Below are 27,443 nucleotides of genomic sequence, written 5' to 3'. Positions count from 1 at the left end.
CAGGATTCTGCACAACAGTGTTCAACATCCTCCCAAAAAGCCACTTTGGGGTCACCCAGATGCCTGGTCCCCCAAGGAAGCCCCTCTGCTGGGAGACCCTCAGCAGCTCTGGTGAACTTCTGGTGCCCCTCAAGCAGAGGCAGCCCCTCTGGGCACAGCTTCTCCCACCCAGGCTGCTCCTCAGGAGATGCGTCCACACTTCTGCAGCCAAGCTGGGGCAAGCTGCCAGGCTCCTGCCCTCCTGGGACAATGTGGAGCTGGGGAGGGCTTGCTCTCAGGTGGCTGCAGCTGGCAGAGAGCCCTGAGCCAATCAAGCCAAGCTTGAGGAAAGTGGTGGGAAGGGACATGGAGGAAAGTCCACACAGAACTTGTCCAGCTGGATCTGGTACAGGAGGTGTGGGGAGAAGGAGGTGTGAGGAGGTCTCACCGAGCTGTCGGAAGAGCAGGGCCACGCTGCAGCTACTGACAGGCAGCGAGTCATTGATGGGGGTCTGGATGACCTGCCTGTCCCCTGCTCCTAGGCAGATGGTCCTCTGCAAGAGAAAACATCTCCTCACCAGCTGGCCACCAAGGAAGGCATCAACACAAGCACACAGGACAACCTGGTGGCCACCCAAATCCCACCACATTCGGGTGGTTGTGACTTCAACACAACCTGGTACCGTCAAGGAACTGTTTGAGGTGTTCATAGGGATACCAGAAGCCAAGAAGAAGACCTTGCAGCAACACCCACCATGGGTGAGACCTTGCAGCCACAAGGGGGAAGGAGACCTTCCAGCCAGCACAACCAACTCCTCAAAATCAGGCAGAAGGTGGCTGTGACCTCAGCATAACCCTGGTGCCATCAAGGACCTTGCAGCAACACCCACCAAGTGCTTGGCTGCCATCATGGGCTACAAGGGGGAAGGAGACCTTCCAGCAGGTCCAGCCAGCACAACCAACTCCTCAACAACTGGCAGAAGGTGGCTGTGGATCTCAAGACCTGCACACAAGGGCTCTCCAGGACCTGGCACCAGAAGGGAACATCTCAATGGTGCCATCTCCAGCAGGTGCTCTGCAGCCCCTCCTGCAGGACAATGTGCCAAAGCAGCAGCACTCTGATGGCTTCTGGTGGAAGGGCTGGGGATGGACATGCTGGCCACAGCCTCAGGTCTTCTCCAAGACCTAAGCTTGCTCCCACTGGCACAGAGAACCCCACAGGTCCCCACACTCCTGTAGGCCACAAGGGTTGGAGCAGAACCAGATGGCTGATCCAGATTATGAACCACTCTCTCCTCCTTCTCCATGTCTCCAGGGGACCCTCAGCTCTGCACCAGTGCTCTCACCATCAACCCACCTCCTCAACTCAGTCCAGGAGCCCAAGCCATGCCAACAGGACCAGGAATGTCCCATCCCTGGACCATCCCAGGTCAGGTTGTTTGGGGCTCTGAGCAACCTGCTCTAGTTGCAGATGTCCCTGCTGACTGCAGGGGGGTTGGACTGGGTGACCTTGAAAGGTCCCTTCAACCCAAACCATTCCATCATTCTATGGAAAACTGCTTCTGCATGCCATCAGTCAGCATCCCTGACCTGGTCTTCCAGACCAGGCCACCATATTTTCACCAGCACAAGCATGGAACCTCCATTCTAGAGCCAGGTAAATATTCCCTGGAGACCCCCTCCCTGGAGGTGTTTCAAAGCCACAGAGATATGGTGCTGAAGGCCACAGTTTGGTGGTGCCCTTGCAGTGCTGAGTTAAAGGTTGGAGTCAGTGGTCTTCAAGGTCTTCTCCAACCTAAATGATTCCAGGATTCTGTCCTATGATTCTAGAAGAGCTTCTCACAGCTGGGACAAAAAGCTCTTGCTGGAACAAACACTCACATGCATGGTCCTGACCTCAAGCTGCCTCAGGGGAGGTTCAGGCTGGACATGAGGAATAATTTCTGCCCCTTGAAGGTTGGCCTGGCCTGGCCCAGGCTGCCCAGGGCAGTGGTGGAGTCCCCATCCCTGAAGGGGTTTGAAAGCCATGGAGATGTGGTGCTGAGGGTCATGGTTTGGTGGGCATGGTGGCCTTGCATTGATGGTTGGACTCCATGGCCCTTGAGGTCTTTTCCAACCTTGATGCTCCTATGACCTTCAAGGCCCTTCCCAACCTAAGCCACTCTTTCATTCCATGGTTCCCTGACTCCCTGCTGCCTACCAGTGCCACACACACCCCTCCAAGGGTGGCCCTGCCCCAGGCCACCACCTGTGACCCCCTGGAGAAGAATTAGAGGGAGAAGGTGAGGAGGAACCACCCCATGTTGAGGAGAGGAGAGGTTTGCATACCGCTGCTTCGTCCTCCAGGTCAGGCTGAGGTGGAGACAGACAGAGACAGCACGGTCAGTTAGAAGGACACCAGGACAGCAGGACAATGAAGACATGGGGGGGACACCAACCAAGACCAAAGAGGCAACAGAGCTCACGGTGAGGACGAGCCACCCAACACACACACGGAGCACAAGCAACGGCTACAGGCCCTGGAGAAGGCGCTGGGACACAGCAGGAGGAGGAGGAAAGCCGAGGAAGGGAGGTGCCACCAATATTGTCCTCCCTGGAGCACACCACAGGTTCCCACAGCCCAGATCAGTCCTGCAGGAGCTGGGAGGTGGTGGTGACGGTGCCAAAAAGCTCTGCTTGGTGAGCCACAGGGACTCCAGAGGTCACCACCACGCAGGAACCAGATGGAGGTGGCTGGATCCAGTCAGATTCTGCAGAACCATTGTGGCCCTCACCCAGAGCAGATCTGGGAGGCCTGGCATGGGCAGGGTGTGGGCAGCAGCTTGCCTTTTCCACTGGAGGACTCAGGCGTGGCTGGCACCCAGCCCTCTCCTGCAAGCACCACTCCCAGGCTCTGCAGCACTGAAGGGAGCACCAAGCCCACCTATGGTGGGCCAGGAAGGCAGCCCAAGGGCCACCAGCAGAAAGCAGCCACCCAAGAGGCCTCCACAGATGCATGGGTTGAAGGCAGCAGCCTCCCCCTGGGGCTTGGAGGTGCAGTGGTGGGAGAGTCCTTCTCCACTGGAGAGCTGGAGCACACCTCTGGGTGAGGACAGGCTGAGAGTTGGGGTTCTTCAGCCTGGAGAAGAGAAGGCTCCAGGGAGACTTTCTGGTGGCCTTTCAGGACTTAGAAGCAAGCAGAGGGCAGACTTTTGAGCAGAGGCTGCTGGGACAGGACAAGGGGTGATGGTTTGAACCAAAAGAGGGACATTTAGAAGAAAAGGGAGATGTTCTTCACCCTGAGAGTAGTGAGACCCTGGCCCAGGTCACCCAGAGAGGTGGGAGATGCCTTATCCCTGCAACCATTCCAGGTCAGGTTGTGTGGGGCTCTGAGCAACCTGCTCTAGTTGCAGGTGTCCCTGCTGGCTGCAGGGGAGCTGGACTAGGTGACCTTTGAAGGTCCTTTCCAACCCAACCCATCCATGATTCTCCTGTCAGCAGGGACCTGCAGGGCTGTCCCAGGCTCACCAAGGTTCCTCTGCTTGGGTCTGAGGGAGCTCAGCAGCTTCTGGCTGGGGGACATGGGGCTCAGCTGAAGCTGAAGCCACTGCAGGAGACCACTCCATGTCCATGGCTACCTTCCAGGAGTTGCCATGGTAGAAGAGCTCCAGGGCTGCTACCTCCAAACCCCTCCTGCCAGAAGGTCCAGCTGGGCTCACCCCCCTCTTCTGTCATCTCCAGGTCAGCTTCAATCAACCCTTCCTTACCCATCTGCTGCAAACATGAGCCAGATGGAGCCCAGCTGGGACCTCCTGGAGCAGGAGAAGCTCTGCTGGAGGAACACGTGGCCCTGGGCAGAGGGGACCAGGAGGGTCATCTTTGATGGCTTCAGCTCTGGGTATGAGCAAGGCTGTTGCTCCTCAGCCCTGTCCATCAGAGCAGCCAGCCAAGGCAGGGGGTTGAGGAGAGCTCCAAGCTGCTCATCTGGCAAACACCGAGCCCCAAGCCTCATCTGGGCCTTGTTTGGCCAAGAGCCCAAGAGCTGCCTTGTCCCCATGGCCACTTGGCTGTGGAGCAGCTCTCCAGATAGGGTTGAGTGGAGCAACAAGACCTCCTCAAGACAGCAATGACCAAGAGACCATGGCAACTGTTTGCACAGTTCCATGGGTGGTGGCCACAGAAAGCAACTGGTGGCCAAGCCACCCCGAAGTCCCTCCTTGAAGGGCCAAGGGGCCAAGACCACTCTGTCTGGCAAGCCACAGCCAAGCAAAGCAGCAAGATCTCAGCTCATCCAAGGGCTGAGCAGCTCCAAGCCACAGAGGGTTCTGCTCTGAAGCACTTGAGAAGGTGCCACCTGCACCTTGCCAGCAGCTCTGTGTGGCAGTAGGCCCTCAGTTGGCAGCTCCACCAACCAGACCCTGCCCATCAGACCAACCAGTCTCATGCAGGTCATCTCAGCAGAGGATCCAGTGGAACAAAAGTCCACCCTGCTTCTGGTGCCCTGCTGAAGAAGCAGGAGGAAAAGTCCAACCTGCTCTTGGTGGAGCTCCTGAAAAGGCAGGAAAAAATGTCCAACCTGCTTCTGGTGGAACTGTGAGGAAGCAGGAGGAAGGTGGAGCTCCAAAAGTCCACCCCGCTCCTCGTGGAGCTGTGAGGAAGCAGGAGGAAAAGTCCACCCTGCTCCTGGTGGATCTGCTGAGGAGACAGGAGCATAGGGAGGAAGGAGGAAAGGGGCTGGGACCCACCTGAGCTCCTCCAGTGATGGGGATGGTGCAGGTCAGGAGGTTGCCCACAATGCTCTCCAAGGCCACGCTCATCCCGTCCACATAGATGGTGTAGATCAAGCCCAGGCTGTTCTGGAGAGGACAAGAGGGCACCAACTGAGAACCAGGGCAGAAAGGAGCAAGCTTAGGAGGCTCCAGTTCGGAGAACATCACATGGAGGAGCAACAGGAGCTTCTCTGCAGCCAGAAGCACTCCCTGTGACAACCAGCTCCTGGGTGCATGCTTGAGGTCTCCCTCAGACCTCTCACACAAAGTCCTGAGAGGCAGGGATGGGACCTTCATCCTTGCTCACCTTGCTTCCAGCCAGCAGCACCTCCTCACCCCACCACTGATCCTGCCACACATGGCCCCTGGGCTGGAGCTCAGCAGGAGCAGCCTGGAGAAGGTTCAAAAGCCCCTCTTCAGAGGTGACTGAGGACAGCTGGACCTCTCCAGCATCTCCCCAAGATGCAGGTGTGCAGCAAGCTTCTCAAAAACTCCACTCCAGGAGAACCACTTTTTCACCAAGAGCTGGCCAAGGAACATCTCCAGGTCTTGATCTGCCTTGGGAAGCCATCTCAGCTCCACCATGGAGGAGCTTGTGGGGACAGTGCTCACATGGCCACAGCTCACAGAAGATTCGAGAACTTGAAGGATTTCTCCTCAAAGAACCTTCTGGGTGGTTTTTTTTAACCTCAAAGCATTTCCCCACAGCCAGTGAGGAGAAAACACCAGCAAGGGGGCTTTGGAGACAGGGTTGCAGGTCCACCCCAAGCTGGACCAACTGGGTGAAGAGCAAGGTCATGCTCCTGCATGTGGTGAAGGCTCCTGGAGCAACGTGGGGACCAAGTGGCCCAATAGTTCCAAAACCTGGCCTGCAGAGACCTCTCACCAGCACTGTGGTGACCAAGAGCACCAACAGCTCCAAATCTTGGCCTGCAGAGACCTCTCACCAGCACTGTGGTGACCAAGTGGCCCAATAGTTCCAAAACCTGGCCTGCAGAGACCTCTCACCAGCACTGTGGTGACCAAGAGCACCAACAGCTCCAAATCCTGGCTGCAGAGACCTCTCACCAGCACTGTGGTGACCAAGAGCACCAACAGCTCCAAATCCTGGCCTGCAGAGACCTCTCACCAGCACTGTGGTGACCAAGTGGCCCAACAGCTCCAAATCCTGGCCTGCAGAGACCTCTCACCAGCACTGTGGTGACCAAGAAGACCAACAGCTCCAAATCTTGGCCTGCAGAGACCTCTCACCAGCACTGTGGTGACCAAGTGGCCCAACAGCTCCAAATCTTGGCCTGCAGAGACCTCTCACCAGCACTGTGGTGACCAAGAGCACCAACAGCTCCAAATCTTGGCCTGCAGAGACCTCTCACCAGCACTGTGGTGACCAAGAAGACCAACAGCTCCAAATCCTGGCCTGCAGAGACCTCTCACCAGCACTGTGGTGACCAAGAGCACCAACAGCTCCAAATCCTGGCTGCAGAGACCTCTCACCAGCACTGTGGTGACCAAGAAGACCAACAGCTCCAAATCCTGGCCTGCAGAGACCTCTCACCAGCACTGTGGTGACCAAGTGGCCCAACAGCTCCAAATCTTGGCCTGCAGAGACCTCTCACCAGCACTGTGGTGACCAAGAGGACAACCAGCTGCAGACCTTGAACTTCAGAGAGCTTTCACCATCGTCACAGTGGTCAAGAGGACCAACAGGCACAAACTGGAATGCAGGAGGTTCCATCAGGAGAAGCTTGTTGTCTTTGAGGGTGATGGAGGTCATACCCTGCCATGATCTGAGCTTTGGTGGCCATGAGCAGCAGGCAGTGGCAGCTGCAGAGCCACCACACTGAGAGACCTTCTGGGAACACAGAGTGACGTTTCTGGGTTTGTGTCCCAGCCAAGAGGGAACGAAGCCAGGGAGCAAAAGACCAAAGCTGGAGGGCTCTTAGGACTCCTTGTTCTTCAGAAACCACCCAGGTGGAAAATGGAAGCAACTGAGCAAGAAGATCAGGGACCTGAGGGTGTGGGTGGGAACCAAACAAGTCAGGGAAGGTGGTGAAGAGTCTGGAAAAGGAGAAGAAGGGTCTGGAGAACTTGCAAGGAGCAGCTGAGGGACCTGGGACTGTTGAGGCTGGAGAAAAGGAGGCTGAGGGAAGACCTTCTGGCTCTCTACAGCTCCCTGAAAGGAGGCTGGAGCCAGGTGGGCAACAAGGTCTTCTCCTAAGTGACAGCACAAGAGGAAATGGCCTCAAATTGTCCCAGGAGAGGTTCAGGTTGGACATGAGGGACAAGTTCTTCACTGAAAGGGCTGTCAAGGGTTACTCAGGGCATTGGAGTCCCCATCCCAGGTGAGGTTTCAAAGCTGTGGAGATGTGGTGCTGAGGGCCATGGTTTGGTGGTGTCCTGGCAGTGCTGAGGTAAGGGTTGGACTCCATGAGCTTTGATCTTCAACCAAAACCATTCTGTGGTTTCACCAGGCAGTGGGAATCCTCTGGCAGGAAGGAGCCCCACCCTGCAATGGAGCTGAGGACACCTCAGAGGTGGAGCCACACTGTCACCTTGCCAGCCCACACCCTCCCAAGCCTCTCCCAGCCACACAATGCAGCAAGGATGATGGAGATCAAGGTGCCTAGGAACAGACTGTTCCTTGCTGCTGCCCTAGGAACAATCCAGGTCAAGGCCACCAGCTGCTTGTGTCCTTGGGTGGCTGTTCTGCAACCAACACTCTGAGTTCCACCTGCAGAATCTGATCATGCTCCTGGAGCTTCAGCACCTTGCCAAGAGTGGGTTGAGCCAAGCTGCTCTCCCACAGTGCCACCTGGCAGCCACTGCAGCTTCTGGATGCACCCAGAAGGTGCTGAGGAAAGAGGACTAGGGGCCACCAGAATCCTGGCTTGGGTCAGTAATGGTGTGGCCAGCAGGAGCAGGGCAGGGATTGTCCCCCCTGGACCAGGCATGGGTGAGGCCACACCTGAAATCCCAGAGTCAGTTTTGGGGCCCTCACTCCAAGAAGGGCATTGAGGGACTGGAGCAGGTCCAGGAAAGGGTAACAAAGCTGGGGAAGGGTCTGGAGAAGTTGTGAGGAGCAGCTGAGAGACCTGGGGTTGTTGACCCTGGAGAAAAGGAGGCTGAAACCTGGCTCTCTACAACTCCTCAGAAGAACCAGGTGGGCATTCAGGTCTTCTCCCAAGTGATGGGACAAGCAGAAATAGCCTCATATAGCTCCAGGAGGCTATGGGGAGACCTCCAGGCTCTTTACATCTTCCTTTGCAGAGGTCCTGCACCTCCTGCCCCAGCATCTCCTGGACTTACCCTGAACACCTCAGCATGGTCCAAGCGTGACACCAGCACCAAGCTTTTGGGAGCAAAGAGCTGTGTGGGTTGAACAGGAGATGATGGTTCCTCTTCTTCCTCCTCTTCCTCACCATTCCTGGGGTGGCTTTGAGCCTGGGGAGACAACAGGTCCCAGGGTTACCAAAAGGTCAGGGCTCCCCAGCTGTGGAGAGACTGGGAGCTACTGGAGAGAGTCCAGTGGAGGCTGGGAAGCTGCTGAGGAGGTTCCATCAGGAGAACCTCACTGGCTTTGAGGGTGGTGGAGCCCTGGAGCAGGCTACCCAGAGAGGCTGGGGAGTCTCCTTCTCTGCAGAGCTTCCAAACCCACCTGGACACTGGGGACCTGGGCAACCTGCTGTGGCTGACCCTCCTGGGGACTGCATCACCTCCACAGGTCCCTTCTCACCCCACCATGCTGGGGTTGCCTGTGACCCAACATCTAAAGGGTGGCTCCAAAGAAGCTGGAGACTCCTTTTGGACCAGGAGTCACTTGGAAAAGTCAAGGGGTGATGGGGACACCTGAGAAGATTTCACCTGGACACAGAAAGAACCTTTGTCACCACAAGGACAATCAACCACCACTGGAACGATCTCCCCAGGGAAGTGGTGGACACCAACACTGGGCACTTTCAAGGGTCAGCTGGGCCAGGGGCTGGGCCAGCTTGTCTACAGCAGGCTTTGGCCAGGAAACCTTGGACCAGATGATCCTTGAGCTCCTTCCAAGCTGGGATTATGAGACCCCAGACAGCTCATCCTGGAGGACAAGGATGGGGACCAAAGTGGCCAGGAGAAGAACCAGCCCTAGGCCAGCTCTGCTGGGAGGTGGCCACACTGGGTCCCATGGTTCTCCTTAGCAGGGGCCTTGGACTGGATTTGCTTCAGAGATCCCTTTCCACCCCCCTCTACTGACACCCAGTGACAGAGGCTGCTCTTCCCTCTCCCAAACCTTTTAGGCCAGGGCAGACACAGACTGAGCAGAAAGCAACAACCAAAGCTGAAGGTGGGCAGGTATCTCCTCACCAGTGCTGCAAATGCAAGCTGGGAAGTCCCTTCCCAAGCCAAGCCAAGCCAAGCAGCAGTACCTGTGTGGTGTCCAGGGGCTCCCAGAAGGTGAAGCAGGCGCAGTAGTGGCGCTCGGAGTTGATGTCGGTCAGCACGGCCACGAAGAAGCTGGGAGGGTTCATCTCGGGGAAGAGCTGCCAGCCACTGGGCTGGCAGAACTGCAACACAGCACAAGGAGGGGAGGGGGTCAGACAGCTCCACCTGCCCCTGCCTCCATGCAAGAGCTTCAGCAGCAGCAGCCTGCTGGGATGGCTGCTGTGGGAGCAATCCACCAGGTGCTACCACCGCCAGCTACCAGCACCAAGTGGCATCCCCAGCACCTACCACTACAGGCAGGTACCAACAGCAGGCACCAGCACCACTAGGTACCACCACACCACCAAGCATCATCATAATCAGGTCCCATTCACATAACCAAGCACCACCACCATCACCAAACACCACCACCAAGCACCATCACAATCAGGTCCCACCACCACAATCAGGTCCCACCACACACCACCAAGCACCAGCACAGTCAGGTCCCATTCACATCACCAAGCACCACCACCATCACCAAACACCACCACCAGCTTATCAGCTTCTGGAAAAGGGAGCCTGGCAGGAGAGAGCATCTCCTATGAGCCTTGAGGTCTCTCCCAACTGTTCTCTCACTCTGTGAAACCCTGGGACAATCTGCTCCAGCAGGGCTTTCAGTACAGACCTCCAGAGGTGCCTCCAAGCTCAGCCAGTTGTGGTTTAGGGTGGTGATGCCCCAAGTTCCTGCTGTCTGAAGCAGCTCCAGGTTGGAGAATTGCCCATAGGGGACATAGGGGAGCAGATGTCTCACCAAGGCCTGGGCTAGGGGACAGCACTGCCAGAGCTTTCAGCCCCTCCAGTGGTGGGGAACTGGGCAGAGACCTTCTCTTCGCCACAGGGACAAATCCAAGCTGGAAGGAAGGGTGGCAAGACACCAGAGTCGAGCTGAGCACCTCTACCACCCTGCACTCATCTTTGAGAAGTTGGCACCAAGCCCTGTGAGGTTCCTGCAGCCCCTCAAGGTGGAAGGAAGCCACAGCTGGGCAACCTTCACGCTGAAGGGTTTCTGGGTTAGGAACTGGCTGGAGGCTGAGCCCAGAGAGTGGTGGTGAATGGTGCCACATCCAGCTGGCAGCCAGTCACTAGTGGTGTGCCCCAGGGATCAGTGCTGGGCCCTGTGCTCTTTAACATCTTCACTGATGATCTGGATGAGGGGGTTGAGTCAGTCATCAGCAAGTTTGCAGATGACACCAAGTTAGGAGCAGATGTCAGTCAATTAGAGGGTAGAAAGGCTCTGCAGAGGGACCTCGACCGACTGGACAGATGGGCAGAGTCCAATGGGATGGCATTCAACAAGTCCAAGTGCCGAGTGCTGCACTTTGGCCACGGCAATCCCATGCAGAGCTACAGGCTGGGGTCAGAGTGGCTGGAGAGCTCCCAGACAGAGAGGGACCTGGGGGTACTGATCTACAGCTGCCTGAATATGAGCCAGCAGTGTGCCCAGGTGGCCAAGAGGGCCAATGGCATCCTGGCCTGCATTAGGAATAGTGTGGCCAGCAGGAGCAGGGAGGTCATTGTGCCCCTGTACTCTGCATTGGTTAGGCCACACCTTGAGTACTGTGTCCAGTTCTGGGCCCCTCAGTTTAAGAAGGACATCGAGACACTTGAATGTGTCCAGAGAAGGGCAACAAGGCTGGGGAGAGGCCTTGAGCACAGCCCTGTGAGGAGAGGCTGAGGGAGCTGGGATTGTTTAGCCTGGAGAAGAAGAGGCTCGGGGTGACCTCATTGCCCTCTACAACTACCTGAAGGGTGGTTGTAGCCAGGAAGGGGTTGGTCTCTTCTCCCAGGCAACCAGCACCAGAACAAGAGGACACAGTCTCAAGCTGTGCCAGGGAAGGTTTAGACTCGAGGTGAGGAGAAAGTTCTTCACCGAGCGAGTCGTTCGTCATTGGAATGTGCTGCCCAGGGAGGTGGTGGAGTCACCGTCCCTGGAGGTGTTCAAGAGGAGATTGGACGTGGCACTTGGTGCCATGGTCTAGTCATGAGGTCTGTGGTGATAGGTTGGACTGGGTGATCCTCGAGGTCTCTTCCAAGCTTAGCAATACTGTGACACTGTGATACTGTGATCCTGAAAGGAGCAGGGTGAGGTCCTGGTAGGGTAGGGCTGGACTCTGGCACCTGTGTGTGCCCCAGGAGGTGGCACTGCTCCACTGGAAACCACCAGCCTGGGTTGTGCCAACCACCCCATGGTTCTACTGGTGGTTCCTGGGGAATTTCCAAAGAGCCTGGTGGGTAATTCCAGCTGGTAGCCACAGGATCTCCTGCCAGGTTTCCACATCTCAAGGGATTTTTTGTCTTCATTTCCTCACCATCTGCAGCTGGCTGGTGGAAAAATCCCAATGCTCTGAGGGGAAGCTGCCACCAGCAGGAGAACTTGGCTCCTTCTGGGGCTGGTGGACCTTACACATTCTGAAGATGCAGCCTGAGCAAAAACCAAGGATGAGAATAAGTTGGCAGCAGGACAGAAGGAGAGGACACCACACGGCTGGAGAAACCCCAGCTCCAAACCGAGCTGGCTTCAACCTCCTGAAGCTTTCCAGCTGCTCTCCATGGCCAACCTCACGATCCACGGGTGTGCAGAGACCTGACTCTGCTGTCCTCCTAGGAGGGACCTTCCCAGGGTGTCTCCTGCCTAGTGACATTTTCAAACCAGGCTCAGACACAATGGTCAAGGCCAATAGGATGAGGATTACCAAGGCCAACTTCTAGGTCCTGCTTTCAGGTCACACCAACCCCACGAAGGCTCCAGGCTGGGAGCAGTGTGGCTGGAAAAGGAATTGGTGGAGGCTGGTGACAGCAGCTGGAGATGAGCCAGGGAGTGCCCAGGTGGCCAAGAAGGCCACCAGCAGCCTGGCCTGGATCAGCAACGAAGTGGCCAGCAGGAGCAGGGCAGTGATTGTCCTCCTGTCCCCCATCCTGAGGCCACTCTTCTTTAGTATCATAGTATCAGTATCACAGTATCAGTCAGGGTTGGAAGGGACCACAAGGATCACCCAGTTCCAACCCCCCTGCCATGGGCAGGGACACCCCACACTAGAGCAGGCTGCCCAGAGCCTCGTCCAGCCTGGAATCCTGGGTCAGTTTTGGGTCACTCACTCCCCAAAGTACATTGAGGGGCTGAAGCAGGTCCAGAAAAGGGACACAAAGCTGGGGAAGGGTCTGGAGAACTTGTGAGGAGCAGCTGAAGGACATAAGGTTGTTGAGCCTGGAGAAAAGGAGACTGAGAGGAGACCTTCTGGCTCTCTACAACCCCCTGATGTCCAGGCATGGCCCAGGCTACTCAGGGTAGTGGTGGAGTCCCTAAACCTGAAGGGGTTTCAAAGCCACGGAGATGTGGTGCTGAAGGCCATGGTCTGGTGTTGCCCTGGCAGTGCTGGGTTCAGGTTTGGACTCCATGACCTTCAAGGTCTCTCCCAACCTAACCCATCCCATGATTCCCTGATGTCCAAGTGCCAGCAGAGCCCCTGCCTGCTGGGTTATCCTGACCTGAGAGCTTTGCTGGGAACACCACAGGGGGTATCCTATGGCCAACCTCCAACAGCCACAGGCCAGATGGAAGTTCTCCAGCACCATTACACAGGATGGAGGTGACACCAGCTCTGGATGAGGCCATGAAATGTGGGCAGTCCCAACAAGTGGGTGGAGGTGGCCACAGACCCTGGTTTGGCTCAGCTTGGTTTGGGTTGGAATGGACCTTCAATGGCCATCTGTACCTAGAACAGGTTGCCCAGAGCCAGAAAGTCTCCCCTCAACCTCCTTTCCTCCAGGTTCAACAACCCCAGGCCCCTGAGATGGTTCCTCACAAGACCTCTTCTCCAAAACTCTGTTAATGTCCTCCTTTTACCCAACCAGAAGCAATCATCTTGTGGAGCTGGACTCACCTCTGATGACCACCCTCACCCTTCTACTTTCTCCTGGGTGCTTGGCCACCAAGCTGTGGGAGGTAGGCACCATCCAGTGTGGTTGAGCACCAGGCTGAGCACTGGCTGGAGCCACCACTGAGCTGGTTCCTCGTCCCATCACGTGCTCATCAAAGCTCCATTTTGAGACATTGTTTGTTTTGGTCTTCTTCTGGTGGTGTTTCCTGTTTGGCTGCACAGGACTTTGGCAACTGGCCCAAAAAATAAAGAGGACAGCTGCATTTTTTTTTGGTGACCTCCTGAAGGTCAAACCCCTGCTGCTTCAACCAAAAACATCCCTGGAATTTAAACAATGGAAGCCCCTGAGGTCCTGCTGGTGGCTTTTTGAGCCTTCCCACAAGTTCTCAGGCAGAACTGATTGACATCAAGACAGCTTCAGATGAAGACCGCTGTGGTGGGATAGGGAAGCTGTCAATAGGTTTCTACTCAACAGCTTTTCTCCTGCCTTTTATTTTGGGGGTGGGGGTGGGTTGGGGGAAGGTTTGTAGTGGCTTCAGGGAGCTGGAATTTGTAGCTTCTGCCCTAGAGTGACTCCTAAAACAAACATCTGGGGTTGGGGGAAGGAGACAGGATGTCAGCCTGGCTCCTCCTGCAGCGGCCTCCCCTCCCGGGCCGCAGATGTCTCCTCCAGCAGCCCTCACGCCCAGGGTGGCTGGATTAGGGGTAGCTGGGACATGGGATTGTGGAATCAAGGAGAGGTTGGCTTGGAAGGGACCTTCAAAGTTCATCCAATCCAACCCCCCTGCGGTCAGCAGGGACATCTGCAACTGGAGCAGGCTGCTCAGGGCCCCAAACAACCTGACCTGGAATGGTTCCAGGGATGGAGCAGCTCTCTGAGCAACCTGGGCAAGGGTCTCACCACCCTCGTGGTGGAGAACATCTTCTCTCCAGTCAGAATCTCCTCACTGAGTTCAAGCCATCAACCTTTGTCCTGTCCCTACACATCCTGCTCAAAAGTCTGTCCCTTGCTTTCTTTAAGCACTGAAAGGCCATCAGAAGATCTCCCTGGAGCCTTCTCTTTTCCAGGCTGAATAACCCCAACTCTTTCAGCCTGACCTCACAGCAGAGGGCTTCCAGCCCTTGGATCATCTCTGTGACCTCCTCTGGACCTGCTCAAACAGGTCCATGTCTTCCTTTTGTAGTCATGGAATCACAGAATGGTTTTGGTTGGAAGAGACCTTCAAGATCATGGAGTCCAACAGCTGACTGCCAGGGCACCACCAAACCATGGCCCTCAGCACCACATCTCCAACAGCTCTGAAATCCCCCCAGGTCTGGGGACTCCACCACTGTCCTGGGCATCTTGGACAGCTCTCAAGGGGCAGAAATTGTTCTTGAACCTCCCCTAGGGCAACCTGAGGCCATTTCCTCTTCTCTCATCACTTAGAAGACCTTGATGCCCACCTGGCTCCAAGCTCCTTTCAGGGAGTTGTAGAGAGCCAGAAGGTCTCCCCTCAGCCTCCTTTTCTCCAGCCTCAACAATCCCAGGTCCTTCAGATGCTCCTCACATGTTCTCCAGACCCTTCCCCAACTTTGTGTCCCTTTTCTGGACCTGCACCAGCCCTTCAATATTCTTGGGAGTGAGGAGCCCAAAACCTAAGATTCCAGGTGTGGCCTCTTGTCCTATCAGCTAGGAAGAAATTCAGGAGGAGGAGAGCACCTCAGGAGAGGGCTCAGTTGAGTGGTGACAAAGAGACATGGACAACCAGCAGCCCAACCCACCCAACTTGTCTGCCAGTGGAGCATCAACTCAGCTCCTTCAGAGCTACTCAGCAGCAGCAGGGAAGGGTTTGAGAACTTCCACCTGGAGGAGGACAATTCTCTTGGCCACAACTAGTTAAAAGCTGGTTTGGGAAGAAGCCACCCAGAGCCTGAGGAGCTTGGGTGTGGTCCTTCTTGGGTCTGAGCCAGCAAGGAGCCCAACCTCAAAGGCTTCCCAGCAGCAGGCGGATGTGTCCAGAGGGGTGGAGTAGGGACCCAAGAGCCCAGGAACCTCCTGGCTGGGTGGATGCAAACAGAGCACACCCAGACCTGCCCCAGGGAGCACTTGGGAGAGGTCCAAGTCCTGCTCTTCGTCATGGTGGAGCTATTTCTACTGAGGCTGCATCCGTGTGGCTCTTCCAGGAAGGGTTCCAGCAGCCAAAGATGTGGACAAGGCTGGAGAAGGTCCAGATAAGGGCCACAAAGATATCCAAGGGTTGGGATCCAAAGCTGAGAGAAGTGGGTTTGTTCAGCTTGGAGAAAAGAAGGCTCAGGAGAGACCTTCTCACCATCAGAGGTTCCATTTGATCATGAGGAGAAGCATCTTGGCTTTGAGGGTGGAGGAGCCCTGGAGCAGGCTACCCAGAGAGGCTGGGGAGTCTCTTTCTCTGCAGAGCTTCCAAACCCACCTGGACACTGGGGGGACATGGGAAACCTGCTGTGGCTGACCCTGCTGGGGACTGCATCACCTCCAGAGGTCCCTTCTCACCCCACCAAGCTGGGGTTGCCTGTGACCCAACATCTAAAGGGTCAAGGGTCAGCTGGGCCAGGGGCTGGGCCAGCTTGTCTACAGCAGGCTTTGGCCAGGAAACCTTGGACCAGATGATCCTTGAGCTCCTTCCAAGCTGGGATTATGAGACCCCAGACAGCTCATCCTGGAGGACAAGGATGGGGACCAAAGTGGCCAGGAGAAGAACCAGCCCTAGGCCAGCTCTGCTGGGAGGTGGCCACACCGGGTCCCATGGCTCTCCAGAGCATTGAAGGTCAGGTGGAAAGCCTCTGGCATGATGTCCCCTGGTCAGACCCCACAGTGCCACAGTGTCACCAAGGCCAGGTGGTGGTGGCACCCATGGCAAGGGGCAGCCCACTTACCAGCTCGATGCCCTGTGGAAAGGGGTTGTCCTCCCAGTCCTTCTCCGGGAAGCGCTGCAGGATCTGTCCCTGGCCATCCCCGCTCCCTGCAGAGAGAAGAGAGCGGTCAGAGGAGGGACCTGGCCAACAGCTCCACCACACCTCAACCTCCACTGACACCAGGATAGCTCTAGTACTCTGCCAGCCCCTCCAAGGGACATAGGCAGCGCCAAAGATGCACCTTCCAGACACCCTGTAGGGATCCTGTCTACAAATCCTGGATGCAAATCACCTTGTGATGGTCTCATGAACTGAGATGTGCCCCAACAAAGGAGAAAGATTGCTCACCAGACTGCAGCTGCCCTGGACATATTGGGCAGATCATAGTATCACAGTATCAGTCAGGGTTGAAAGGGACCACAAGGATCATCTAGTTCCAACCCCCCTGCCATGGGCAGGGACACCCCACACTAGATCAGGCTGGACAGAGCCTCATCCAGCCTGCTCTTAAACACCCCCAGGGACGGGGCCTCAACCACCTCCCTGGACAACCCATTCCAGGGCTTCACCACTCTCATGGTGAAGAACCTCCTCCTCACATCCAGCCTGAATCTCCCCACCTCCAGCTTCATTCCATTCCCCCTAGTCCTATCACTACCTGAGATCCTGAGAAGTCCTTCCCCAGCCTTCCTGTAGGCCCCCTTCAGATACTGGAAGGCCACAATGAGGTCACCTCGGAGCCTTCTCTTCTCTTTAGCCACTGCTAAAGATACTCTCTGGAATGTGCATAAGACAAGATCATCTCTACCCATCAGGTACCCCAGCAAGGGAGGATGGTGAGAGGACAATGGATTCCCCACCTGGCCCCTGGTGTGTATTCTGTGTGTGGGCAGGTAAATGGAGAAGGAGGTGGTGGAGGCCCCGCTGCCTCCTCAGCCCTGTACAAACACAAGGAGTACACAGGAAGATTTCCTGGGGGACAATACCTGCACACAAACCTAAGGACTGAAAAACTGTATAAAACACCTGAGCAACTACTGGCTGGAGAGAAGGAAAAGACCTGGGCAATGCCACCCTGAGAGAAAAGGACAGACACAGGAGAAAAGACATCACCATGTAGCCTGGAGGCAGCAGAGCAGGAGCCAAAGCTGCCGCAGCCTTCCTCCACAGACCCAGCATCTCCTCCAGGCCAAAGCTGCAGCAGCCTTCCTCAACAGACCCAGCATCTCCTCCACACCAAAGCTGCAGCAGCCTTCCTCCACAGGCCCAGCATCTCCTCCACACCAAAGCTGCAGCAGCCTTCCTCCACAGGCCCAGCATCTCCTCCACACCAAAGCTGCAGCAGCCTTCCTCAACAGACCCATCATCTCCTCCGCATCTCCTCCACACCAAAGCTGCAGCAGCCTTCCTCCACATACCCAACATCTCCTCCAGGCCAAAGCTGCAGCAGCCTTCCTCCACAGACCCAACATCTCCTCCAGGCCAAAGCTGCAGCAGCCTTCCTCCACACACCCAACATCTCCTCCACACCAAAGCTGCAGCAGCCTTCCTCCACACACCCAGCATCTCCTCCACACCAAAGCTGCAGCAGCCTTCCTCCACACACCCAGCATCTCCTCCACACCAAAGCTGCAGCAGCCTTCCTCCACAGGCCCAAACTGTCTTGGGGGGGTGGGGGATATGGTTATATAATTCCTCTCCACTTCTCTCCCTGTCTTCTCCTCTCTCTCTCTGCCTTCTTCTGTTCCATCCACTTCATGCTGTTAATGAGTAGCCTCAGGGCTGCTGCTATCTTGGCCTCGTTTGTGCCTCTAATTTCATAGCAGAGGAATGTTCAAAAGAACTGAGCCTCTCGCCCTCTTCTGGACTGAGGCACACACCCCACAGGGAAAATGGTCAAGGGAAAGAGGAAACATCTCAGGAGCACCTCAGGAGCATCTCACCACCCCCTCACAGCCATCTGAAGGTAACAGGACAAGCAGAAGGTGTGGCAGGTGCCTTCTCAAGCCCAAGCTTCCTTCCTTGTGTGACACCCCAGAGGTCACAGGAGCAGCAGATGCTGAGGCCACTGCTTGTAAGCTTCACTTGATGCTTTCCCAGAAGAATGACATCACAGCTTGGTTTTACTTTCAGCTTCTGCTTCCACGTGGCCTCCAGCACCTGGAGCCTGGCCCACAGCTGGAGAACTTCCAGCCACACCAAGACCAGCAGAAACCTGCTCTGCCTCCAGCTCAGCCTCCTTTTCTCCAGGCTAAACAACCCCAGGGCCCTCAGCTGTTCATCACAATTTGTCCAGACCCTTCACCAGCTTCTTTGCCCTTCTCTGGACCTGCTCCAGCACCTCAATGTCCTTCTTGGAGTGAGGGGCCTGCAACTGAGCCCAGGACTCAAGGTGTGACCTCACCAGCTCTCCAGACCCTTCTTCTTGTTCTCCAAACCCTTCTCACCAGCCTTGTTTCCCTCTCTGGACAAGCTCCAACCATAGCACCCTGCCAGGCTGGAGGAGCACCTCAGCACTGGCCACATCCTGAAGCCCTGCTCCAGTGGATCAAGCTGAAGTTTGAGAGATCTGGAGGAGGTTCATTCTGGTGCCTCCCAACCTAAACCATTGTGAGTCCATCATTGTGCCCACACCACAGGCCAAGGACCAGCAGCACCAGAGAGGTGGGACCACCTCGGTCCCTGTCAGCCCTCCTGAGCAGGTTCCTAGATCATTCCAGGAGGTGACCACATCTCTGGTCCCTCAAACTGATGCCTTATTTTCCCCCACACAGGGGCCACCAGTCTCCCTCCTGCATCAGCCCTGGGACTGCTGATGGAGTGGAGGAACAGGAAGAACCTCACCAGGAGCAAGCATGAACCACTCAAGGACTATTTTGAGCAGCCAGGACCTCTTCCCACCGCTCTGCTCATCACCAGCCAACCACAGCTGGATTTAGCAGATTTAGCAACAGAGAAGATGCCACTTACAGTTTGAGGCCCAAAATGGAAAGGTCAGGGCCGAAAATAAAGAGTCAAGGCACCCAAGCTGACCAAAATAGTGCCAGGTTGCCCAAAAATAAGAGTCAGGTTACCAAAAACAGAGTCAAGTTGACTAAGTCGCCCCCATGGACAGGTCCCAGGCACTCCTGCTCAAGCCTCTTGAGTCAGATCTTCCTCCTCTGAGCACAACCAATGTGGTTGCAGCTTCACAGACAACAGAAGTCCTTCCAGATGGGCTGGCATCACAGATCTCCAACAGCCTGCTCTTGGTGAGGGCCTTCCACAATGGTTTGCTCCATGGTGGCGAGACCCTGGCCGAGGCTGCTCAGGGAGGTGGGAGATGCCTCATCCCCAGGTCAGGCTGCTTGGGGCTCTGAGCAACCTGTTCCAGTTGCAGATGTCCCTGCTGACCATAGATGACCTCTGAAAGTGCCTTCAACCCAAACCAGTCTCCACTCACACTGTCTTGGTTGCAAGATACAAGACCACAGACAATCCCAGCATAGTGGTGGGAGTGGGGAGAGACCTCTGGAGATGATCCAGTCCACCCCACCTGCTTAAGCAGGGCACCCACAGCAGCTTGCCCAGTCACAATGGCCAGGTGGGGTTGGAAGCTCTCCAGACAAGGAGCCTCCACAACCTCTCTGGGCAGCCTGCTCCAGGGCTCCACCACCCTCACAGCCAACAGGTTGCTCCTGATGGAACCTCCTGGGTTCCAGTCTGTGCCCATTGCTCCTTGTCCTGTCCCTGGGCACCACTGACATGAGTCTGGCCACATCTTTATGACCTTCACCCTTCAGCTCTTGCTGAGCATTGAGCAGATCCCCTCTCAGGCTGCTCTTCTCCAGGCTCAGCAGCCCTGGGGCTCTCAGCCTTTCCTCCTCACAGGGATGCTCCATGCCCCTCAGCAGCTTCCCAGCCCTGGACTGCCCTCAACCCAACCATGACAACCACTCCAAGAGCTGTTCAGATCATGAGGAAGCCTCTCACCTGGCTTTTCTCCAAGCCATGCTATTTAGTGGTCCATAGGCTATGTCTATCCTGATCAACTTCAGCCACCTCAAACCCACTTGGCCCTTTTCACATTTAGGTGTCCTCCTCCTCGCCTTCCAATTTCCCACCATCAAGCCCAGCAGCACCCAAGCCCCTGGCTGGCTGTGTCCCATCATAGAATTGTTAGGGCTGGAAGGGACCTCAAGGATCAGCCAGTTCCAACCCCCCTGCCATGGGCAGGGACACCTCTCACTAGATCAGGTTGCTCACAGCCACATCCAACCTGGCCTTAAAAACCTCCAGGGATGAGGCTTCCACCACCTCCCTGGGCAACCTGTGCCAGTGTCTCACCACCCTCATGGGGAAGAACTTCTTCCTAACATCCAATCTGAACCTACCCACTTCTAGTTTTGTTCCATTTGTGCCTGGGAGCATGGACCTTATCTCAGCATTTTCTCCTGACCTCTTCCTTCCTGCCTCCCTGCCAGCAGGGCTGGAGGTGACACCTGGTCGCTGCTGGGATGGTCCCCAGTTGGCCTGCTGCTATATTTGGAAGTTCAGGAGATGTTATCATCAGGCAGGAAACTCTAAATAAGCCACAAGTCAACACTCAGCTGACACGACCCCAGCAGATGACCTCAACTCTTGGGCAAGCACTGGGGATGGTCTCGTAGAACAGTCTCTTCTCCAGTCATTGGGGTCACAGTGGTCAAGTGGAATGCTGCTGCCCTCCCTCTCTGTGTTCCCTCAGTGATGGGACAGGAGGAGCTTGGAGTGAATGGCCTGGCAAAAGACTGAGCCAGGATTCCATCTCCTCAACCCCGCCACAGCCACATTGCCAGCACGGTTCCCATCTCCTGCAGAGAGGTGTCCCCCTGCCCTGGCACCTTCACCCAGCTGCTGTCCACTATGCATGGAACCATGGGATTGTCCTGGTTGGAAGAGACCTTAGAGTTCATGGAAGCCAACCACCAACCCAGCACTGCCAGGGCACCACCAAACCCTGGCCCTCTGCACCACGTCTCCAGGGCTTCAAACGCCCTCCAGGCATGGGTACTCCACCACTGCCCCGGGCAGCCTGGGCCAGGCCTGGACAACTCTCAAGGGGCAGAAATTGTTCCTCATGTCCAACCTCAACCTCCTCTGGAACAACCTGAGGCTGTTTCCTCTTCTCCTGTCACTTGGGAGTAGACCTTGACACCCAAGCTCCTTTCAGAGAGCCAGAAGGTCTCCCCTCAGCCTCCTTTTCTCCAGGCTAAACACTCCCAGGTCCTGCAACTGCTCCTCACAAGTTCTCCAGACCCTTCCCCAGCTTCACTGCAGCTGTAGAACAAGCATCACCACAGCTGCTGCTCCCACTCCAGGGACACCACAGAGGTTGACCAACGTGAAACCCAACCCTGCAGCAGCTTCTCCACCTTCTTCTTGCAGCTCTTGGCAATGCTGGGTTAATGGTCAGGCTCCATGATCTTAAAGGTCTCTTCCAACCAAAATGATTCCATGGTTGGATGATTCCAGGAGCTGGACCTTCTCTGTGGAGCCAGAAGCTCCGTTCTCAGGTCTCTGACAACACAGAAGACATTCCTCCAAGCAACAGAGTCCAAACCTCAGCCCCCCTGCAGGATCTGCCATGGCTTCCACACCCCCAAACCTCCAAACCTGAGGGAAACACAAAGCATGGAAGCTCTCAACACACAAGCAAGAGGTTCTCCAGCCTTGCTTCACCAACAGCTTCCAGAGGTGACAACCCTGAGGGTTTTCCAGTTCTTCCAGAGGAGAGCAGAGAGATCATTTCAGAGATGGAAATGGCTTGGTAGCTCACCCCAGATGGACCTCAACTTCAGCATGGCTTTGGAGTGCTCTTAGAGGCCTCCAAGAGCTGCTGGGTGCCTCCAGCTGCGGCTGGGTGCCTCCAAGAGCCGCTTGGGGCCAAGCAGAAATGATTTCCAAGTTGAGGTGGTTTCAAGCATCACCAACCACTTCATGCTCCAAAGCACCCAGCAGAGTTCCTGAGGCAGCTTCAAGCACAACAGCTCCAACCCACAAGGCAGGAAGCCATGGCACACAACCTGCCAGAGGCCCTGGACCTTCTGCCAAGAGCACTTAGCGCTCAGATCTGCGGTCAGAGATGGAACCTAGCCAAACCCTACCCAAAGCCTTCTCCAGCAAGATGCAGATCAAGCACCTGGACTCTGGAGGTCACTAATGGTGCTCTTGGAACGAGCACCCATCCATGTAACCCCTGAAGGTTCAAGGAGTGGTTGGGCAACCACCGCCCTGCAAGACGCAGGAGATGTTGCATCAACCAGGCCTGGTGGAGCTGCCAGCTCAGCCCTCAGCCAGGTGCCCTTCAGGTGGGACCTCCTGGCTTCCAGTTTGGGCCTTGCACTGTCACTGGGCACCACTGGGAAGAGTCTGGCCCCATCCTCTTGCCTCAAACCTGGGTATTGAGCAGATCCCCTCTCAGACTGCTTTTCTCCATGCTCAACAGCCACAAGGCTCTCAGCCTCTGCTCCTCGGAGTTCTTCCAGTCATGGTGGAGAAGCCACCACCCCTTCTCCTACATCTTCTCTCCTCCTCCCTGCAGTGGAATCCATTTTGTAGGGAAATGTCCTTCAAGAGGGGAAAAGTGACCACAGCTCCAGACAACAACCTCCAGCTCTCCCAAACAGCTGCTGGAGGACACCTCAGCTGGGTCCCACCTGGGGCACCTCAGCAGGGTCCCACTTTGGCCCATCCTTGTGTGTTGGCCACTTGTCCACATCCCAGAGCTCCACCAAACTCTCAGGGCTCCTCTGGAGCTCCTCAACCAGAAGACCCAACTTACTTTTTCACTTCTCCTGCAGCTTCACTCCTGGCCAGACCCAGATCAGGCGAGGTCACCACTGGCTCTTACTTGTCCTGTTCTGCCCATCCCACCTCACCCCAGCAGAGCAATTTCAGGGCCACCTTCCAGACCTGACCCCTTCTACATTCTCACTATGAGAAACACCTTTGAGATCTTCCCTTGAGTGACCTTCACACAGAAGCTTCTGTGTCTATCCCATCAGCCTCAAAGTTTGCTAGGAGAGGACTTACCACGTTGTCCTGCTGAGAAAGACAACTTGGAGTCACCAGCCACAGGAGTGGAGAAGCTGGGATGAACTGGCCTGTGGACACCCTCTCAAGAACATGGAGAAGTTTGGGGAGGTTGAACATCAAGGAGTGGACACAAGGCAGGAGGAGGGTCTCAAAAGTGACCCCAGCTAGCCCATCCTCACCCTGTCCCACCAAAGCCACCCCAGAACAACACCACCAATGTCTGCTGGGAGGACAATGCCCCCTCTGTTCCCTCCTCAGGAGGAGCACCAAGAATGGGTTGTCTATGGAGGAGAACAAAGGGGCTGTATGTGGGGGGCTGGGCTGGAGGCTGGACGTCTCCTCCCAGGCCACCACAGCAGCCACCGGCCCAGGCCTTCCCCCAGAGCCTCGGCCCACGGCCACCGGCGACATGCAGACATCAGCCACACAAACAACTCAGCCAGACCTTCTCCAGCCAGCTCACCCACACCTGCTCAACCTATCCACACCACCTCCTTCACCACGTGGTGCAACCTGGCAGGAGAAGGAACTTGGGAAGAGTCAAAGCTCAACCCTGCCTTTAACCGAAGGGCCGCCACGCAGCAGCGCCATCGCCTCAGCCTCACTTGTGGCCCAGGTTTGGACCACATCTGAACCAGGTTTGAGCCCCCTATGGCAGGGGTGGTGGAACTTGATGATCCCTGAGGTCCCTTCCAGCCCTGGAATATGCAGCCAGCAGCAAGCCCTGCAGGACAAGAGAAGGCTGATGGAGCAAGTTGATCTGCTGGAGGGTAGAGAGGCTCTGCAGAGGGACCTCGACAGGCTGGACAGATGGGCAGAATCCAACGGCATGGGATTGAACACATCCAAGTGCTGGGTTCTGCACATTGGCCACAACAACCCCATGCAGAGCTACAGGCTGGGGTCAGAGTGGCTGGAGAGCAGCCAGGCAGAGAGGGACCTGGGGGTGCTGGTCGATGGTAGGCTGAACATGAGCCTGCAGTGTGCCCAGGCAGCCAGGAGGGCCAATGGCATCCTGGCCTGCATCAGGAACAGTGTGGCCAGCAGGAGCAGGGAGGTCATTCTGCCCCTGTACACTGCACTGCTTAGGCCACACCTCGAGTCCTGTGTCCAGTTCTGGGCCCCTCAGTTTAGGAAGGAGGTTGACTTGCTGGAACGAGTCCAGAGAAGGGCAACAAAGTTGGTGAGGGGTTTGGAACACAAACCCTATGAGGAGAGGCTGAGGGAGCTGGGGTTGCTTAGCCTGGAGAAGAGGAGACTCAGGGGTGACCTTATTGCTCTCTACAACTACCTGAAGGGAGGTTGTAGACAGGCAGAGGTTGGTCTCTTCTTCCAGGCAGCCAGTACCAGAACAAGAGGACACAGTCTCAGGCTGCACCAGGGGAGGTTCAGGCTGGAGGTCAGGAGGAAGTTTTACACAGAGAGAGTGATTGCCCATTGGAATGGGCTGCCCGGGGAGGTGGTGGAGTCACCATCACTGGAGGTGTTCAGGAGGAGACTTGATGGGGTGCTTGGTGCCATGGGTTAACTGTTTGGGTGGGTTGGATTGGTTGATGGGTTGGACACAATGATCTTGAAGGTCTCTTCCAACCTGGTTTGGTTTATTCTAAATAAAGGTTTATTCTAAATAAAGTCCCACCTCTTCCAAAGGTCCTTTTGATGAATAGAATAGAATAGAATAGACCAGACCAGGTTGGAAGAGACCTTCAAGATCATCACGTCCAACCTATCATCCAACACCACCCAATCAACTAAACCATGGCACCAAGCACCCTGTCAAGTCTCCTCCTGAACACCTCCAGTGATGGTGACTCCACCACCTCCCCGGGCAGCCCATTCCAATGGGCAATCACTCTCTCTGTGTAAACTTCCTCCTGACCTCCAGCCTGAGCCTCCCCTGGCGCAGCCTGAGACTGTGTCCTCTTGTTCTGGTGCTGGCTGCCTGGGAGAAGAGACCAACCTCTGCCTGTCTACAGCCTCCCTTCAGGTAGAGTCTTAAGGCAGAAGACTATAAAAAGACCAAGTCCCACCCAGAAGACCCAAATTCTCCTCCTGGCTTTCATAAACCAAACATCTTAGGGGGAAAAAATGACCTCATTGTGTGTTTGGTGATCACCCTGGAGATGTCTGAGGGCCACATCTGACTCTGTAAACACCAGAAGATAACCATCAGGAGGACAAACAGTTTGGGATGGGACTCAAGGTCCAATTGGGTGAGGAAGCAAGTTGTCTGCAAGCAGCCACGGGTCAGAACGGGATCAGCTTGATGTTAGGAAAGTCCCTCAAGGTGATGAAACATCTCCTAGAAGAAGACAAAACAGTCCCTGCTTGGGTCAGATAAACCATCCTGGAGGAGCTGAGGACCTTCTGGTGGTGAGGACCCACTTGAGCTTTCCCAACACAGCCCTTCCACTCCTGGAGCAGCTTCTGAAGGAGCCACTTGGTAGGGAGATATTTATAGAAGACTTAAAATGAAAGGCTCTGAAGAAGGAGGAGATGGAGTTGGCCTCCCTCAGAGGTCTCTGCTAGTCTGTTTTCACCCAAATTCTTCTCCAGGTCCTGCTGCTGTCCCCAGGGTGTCATCACCGCCTTCAAACCTCTTCTGACTCACTCCCAAACTAAGGTCAGGATGTCTCATCTCAGTGAGACACCTCAGCTCCAGGATGACACAGAACAGAACCAAGGAGTCACAGCACAGAAAGGTTTTGGTTGGGGGAGACCTTCAAGATCACTAAACCCAGCAGTCAACTGCCAAGGCACCACCAGACCATGGCCCTCAGCACCACACCTCCAGGGCTTTGAAAGCCCTCCAGGGATGGGGACTCCACCACTGCCCTGGGCAGCCTGGGCCAGGCCTGGACAACCCTTAAGGGGCAGAAATTGTTCCTCATGGCCAACCTAAACCTCCCCTGGGGCAACCTTCGGCAATCTTCTCTTGTACCATCACTTAGGAGGAGACCTTAACGGCCACCTGGCTCTAGCCTCCTCTTTCAGGGAGTTGTAGAGAGCCAGAAGATCTCCCCTCAGCCTCCTTTTCTCCAGGCTCAACACCCCCACATCCTTCAGCTGCTCCTCACCAAGTCTCCAGACCGTTCCCCAGCTTCATTGCCCTTCTCTGGACCTGCTCCAGCCCCTCAATGATCTTCTTGGAGTGAGGAGCCCAAAACTGATCCATGGAATAAATCCCCAGGGATCAAAGCCTCCTGGGCACAGATCTGCAGAGCAGATTCAGCACAGAACCAAATGGCAACTCTGGAGAAGCCTGGGCAGGGCCCAGGCTGATGGGGCAGGTCCCTGCATCAGGAAGGTCTCCAGTTCCTGGAGCAGATGCCAGCAGAAGTTGTGTTTCTCTTGGGGAACACCTCAGGCAGAAGAGGAAGTCATTAAACCAAAATAAACTAAACATCTCCAGCTGCCTCCAAGAGCTGGGCCCAGGAAAGGGCTGGTGGGGCCAGAAGGTTCCTGGCATAGAGACACAGATAAAGGACCTGCAGCTGCCAGGGCTGAAAGTCCTCCTGCCAAGCCCTTCAGAACCATCTCTGAGCTTGACTCAACCATCAGAGCCTCCACAGGGCATCCATCCCCACCCCAAACCACCACAGCCCCCAAATCATGGTCACTACCATCTGCTAAGTGAGCTCCCAACACCCCTTCCCAGCCAGGGAGCTTCACAGCAGGCCTCCATCACCATGGACCTGAGATGTCACACCTTAGAAGCTCAGGAGGTTTAACAAGGCCAAGGGCAGGGTCCTGAACACGGGTGGGGGCCACCACTGCTGGCAATCCAGGCTGGAGAGCAATCCCTGCAATGCTGGGACCTGTTAGAGCAGGGCCAGAAGAGGCCATGGAGGTGATCCAAGGGTTGGAAGCTGTGAGGCCAGGCTGCAGTTCCACCACCACTGCCCTGCACAGCCTGGCCCAGGCCTGGCCAACCCTCGAGTGGCAGAAACTGCTCCTCATGTGCAAACTAAACCTCCCCTGGTCCCACTTGAGGCCATTTCCTCTAGTTCCATCACTTAGGAGATCTTGTTGCCCACCTGGCTCCAAGCTCCTTTCAGGGAGTTACAGAGAGCCAGAAGGTCTCCCCTCAGCCTTTTCTTCAGGCTCAACACCCCCATGCCCCTCAGCTGCTCCTCACAAGTTCTCTGGACCCTTCTCCTTCTTCTCCAGACCCTTCCCCAACTTTGTTGCCCTTCTCTGGACCTGCTCCAGCCCCTCAATGTCCTTCTTGGAGTGAGGGGCCCAAAACTGGCCCCAGGCTGCCAGGTGTGACCTCATCTGTGCCCAGTCCAGGGGGACAATCCCTGCCCTGCTCCTGCTGGCCACACCATCGGTGACATAAGGCAGGAAGTTGGTGGCTGTCCCACTGGTGGCTCTGTGGCCATGTGTGGAGACACCAGATGAGCTTTGGGGAGGAACATGATCTATTTTTACCTGGTGG

At 55.9% G+C, this 27,443-nt stretch overlaps 1 protein-coding gene across 10 annotated transcripts in view; it reads right to left on the bottom strand.

Annotated features, from left to right (window-relative positions):
• The window catches only part of SBF1 (SET binding factor 1), an 83,682-nt gene that overhangs the window by 41,513 nt on the left and 14,726 nt on the right, over positions 1-27,443 (bottom strand). For 7 of the 10 annotated variants that reach the window (XM_068169707.1, XM_068169710.1, XM_068169711.1 and 4 more), the window contains exons 2-7: positions 15,968-16,053; positions 9,137-9,274; positions 8,034-8,168; positions 4,709-4,814; positions 2,308-2,336; positions 428-533 (exon numbers count right to left, since the gene is read on the bottom strand). In XM_068169707.1, the coding sequence (XP_068025808.1) occupies positions 428-533; positions 2,308-2,336; positions 4,709-4,814; positions 8,034-8,168; positions 9,137-9,274; positions 15,968-16,053 (600 nt within the window). Of the gene's footprint in view, positions 1-427; positions 534-2,307; positions 2,337-4,703; positions 4,815-8,033; positions 8,169-9,136; positions 9,275-15,967; positions 16,054-27,443 lie in introns of all 10 variants that reach the window. The other 3 variants (XM_068169708.1, XM_068169716.1, XM_068169717.1) reach the window with 1 other exon arrangement.

Source organism: Melanerpes formicivorus, unplaced genomic scaffold (assembly GCF_026170545.1).
Source record: "Melanerpes formicivorus ecotype bairdi unplaced genomic scaffold, bMelFor1.0.p_v2 SCAF_3, whole genome shotgun sequence".
Taxonomy (NCBI): Eukaryota; Metazoa; Chordata; class Aves; order Piciformes; family Picidae; genus Melanerpes; species Melanerpes formicivorus.
Note: the sequence above shows the minus strand (reverse complement) of the source record. Positions and strands in the feature narration are given on the sequence as shown.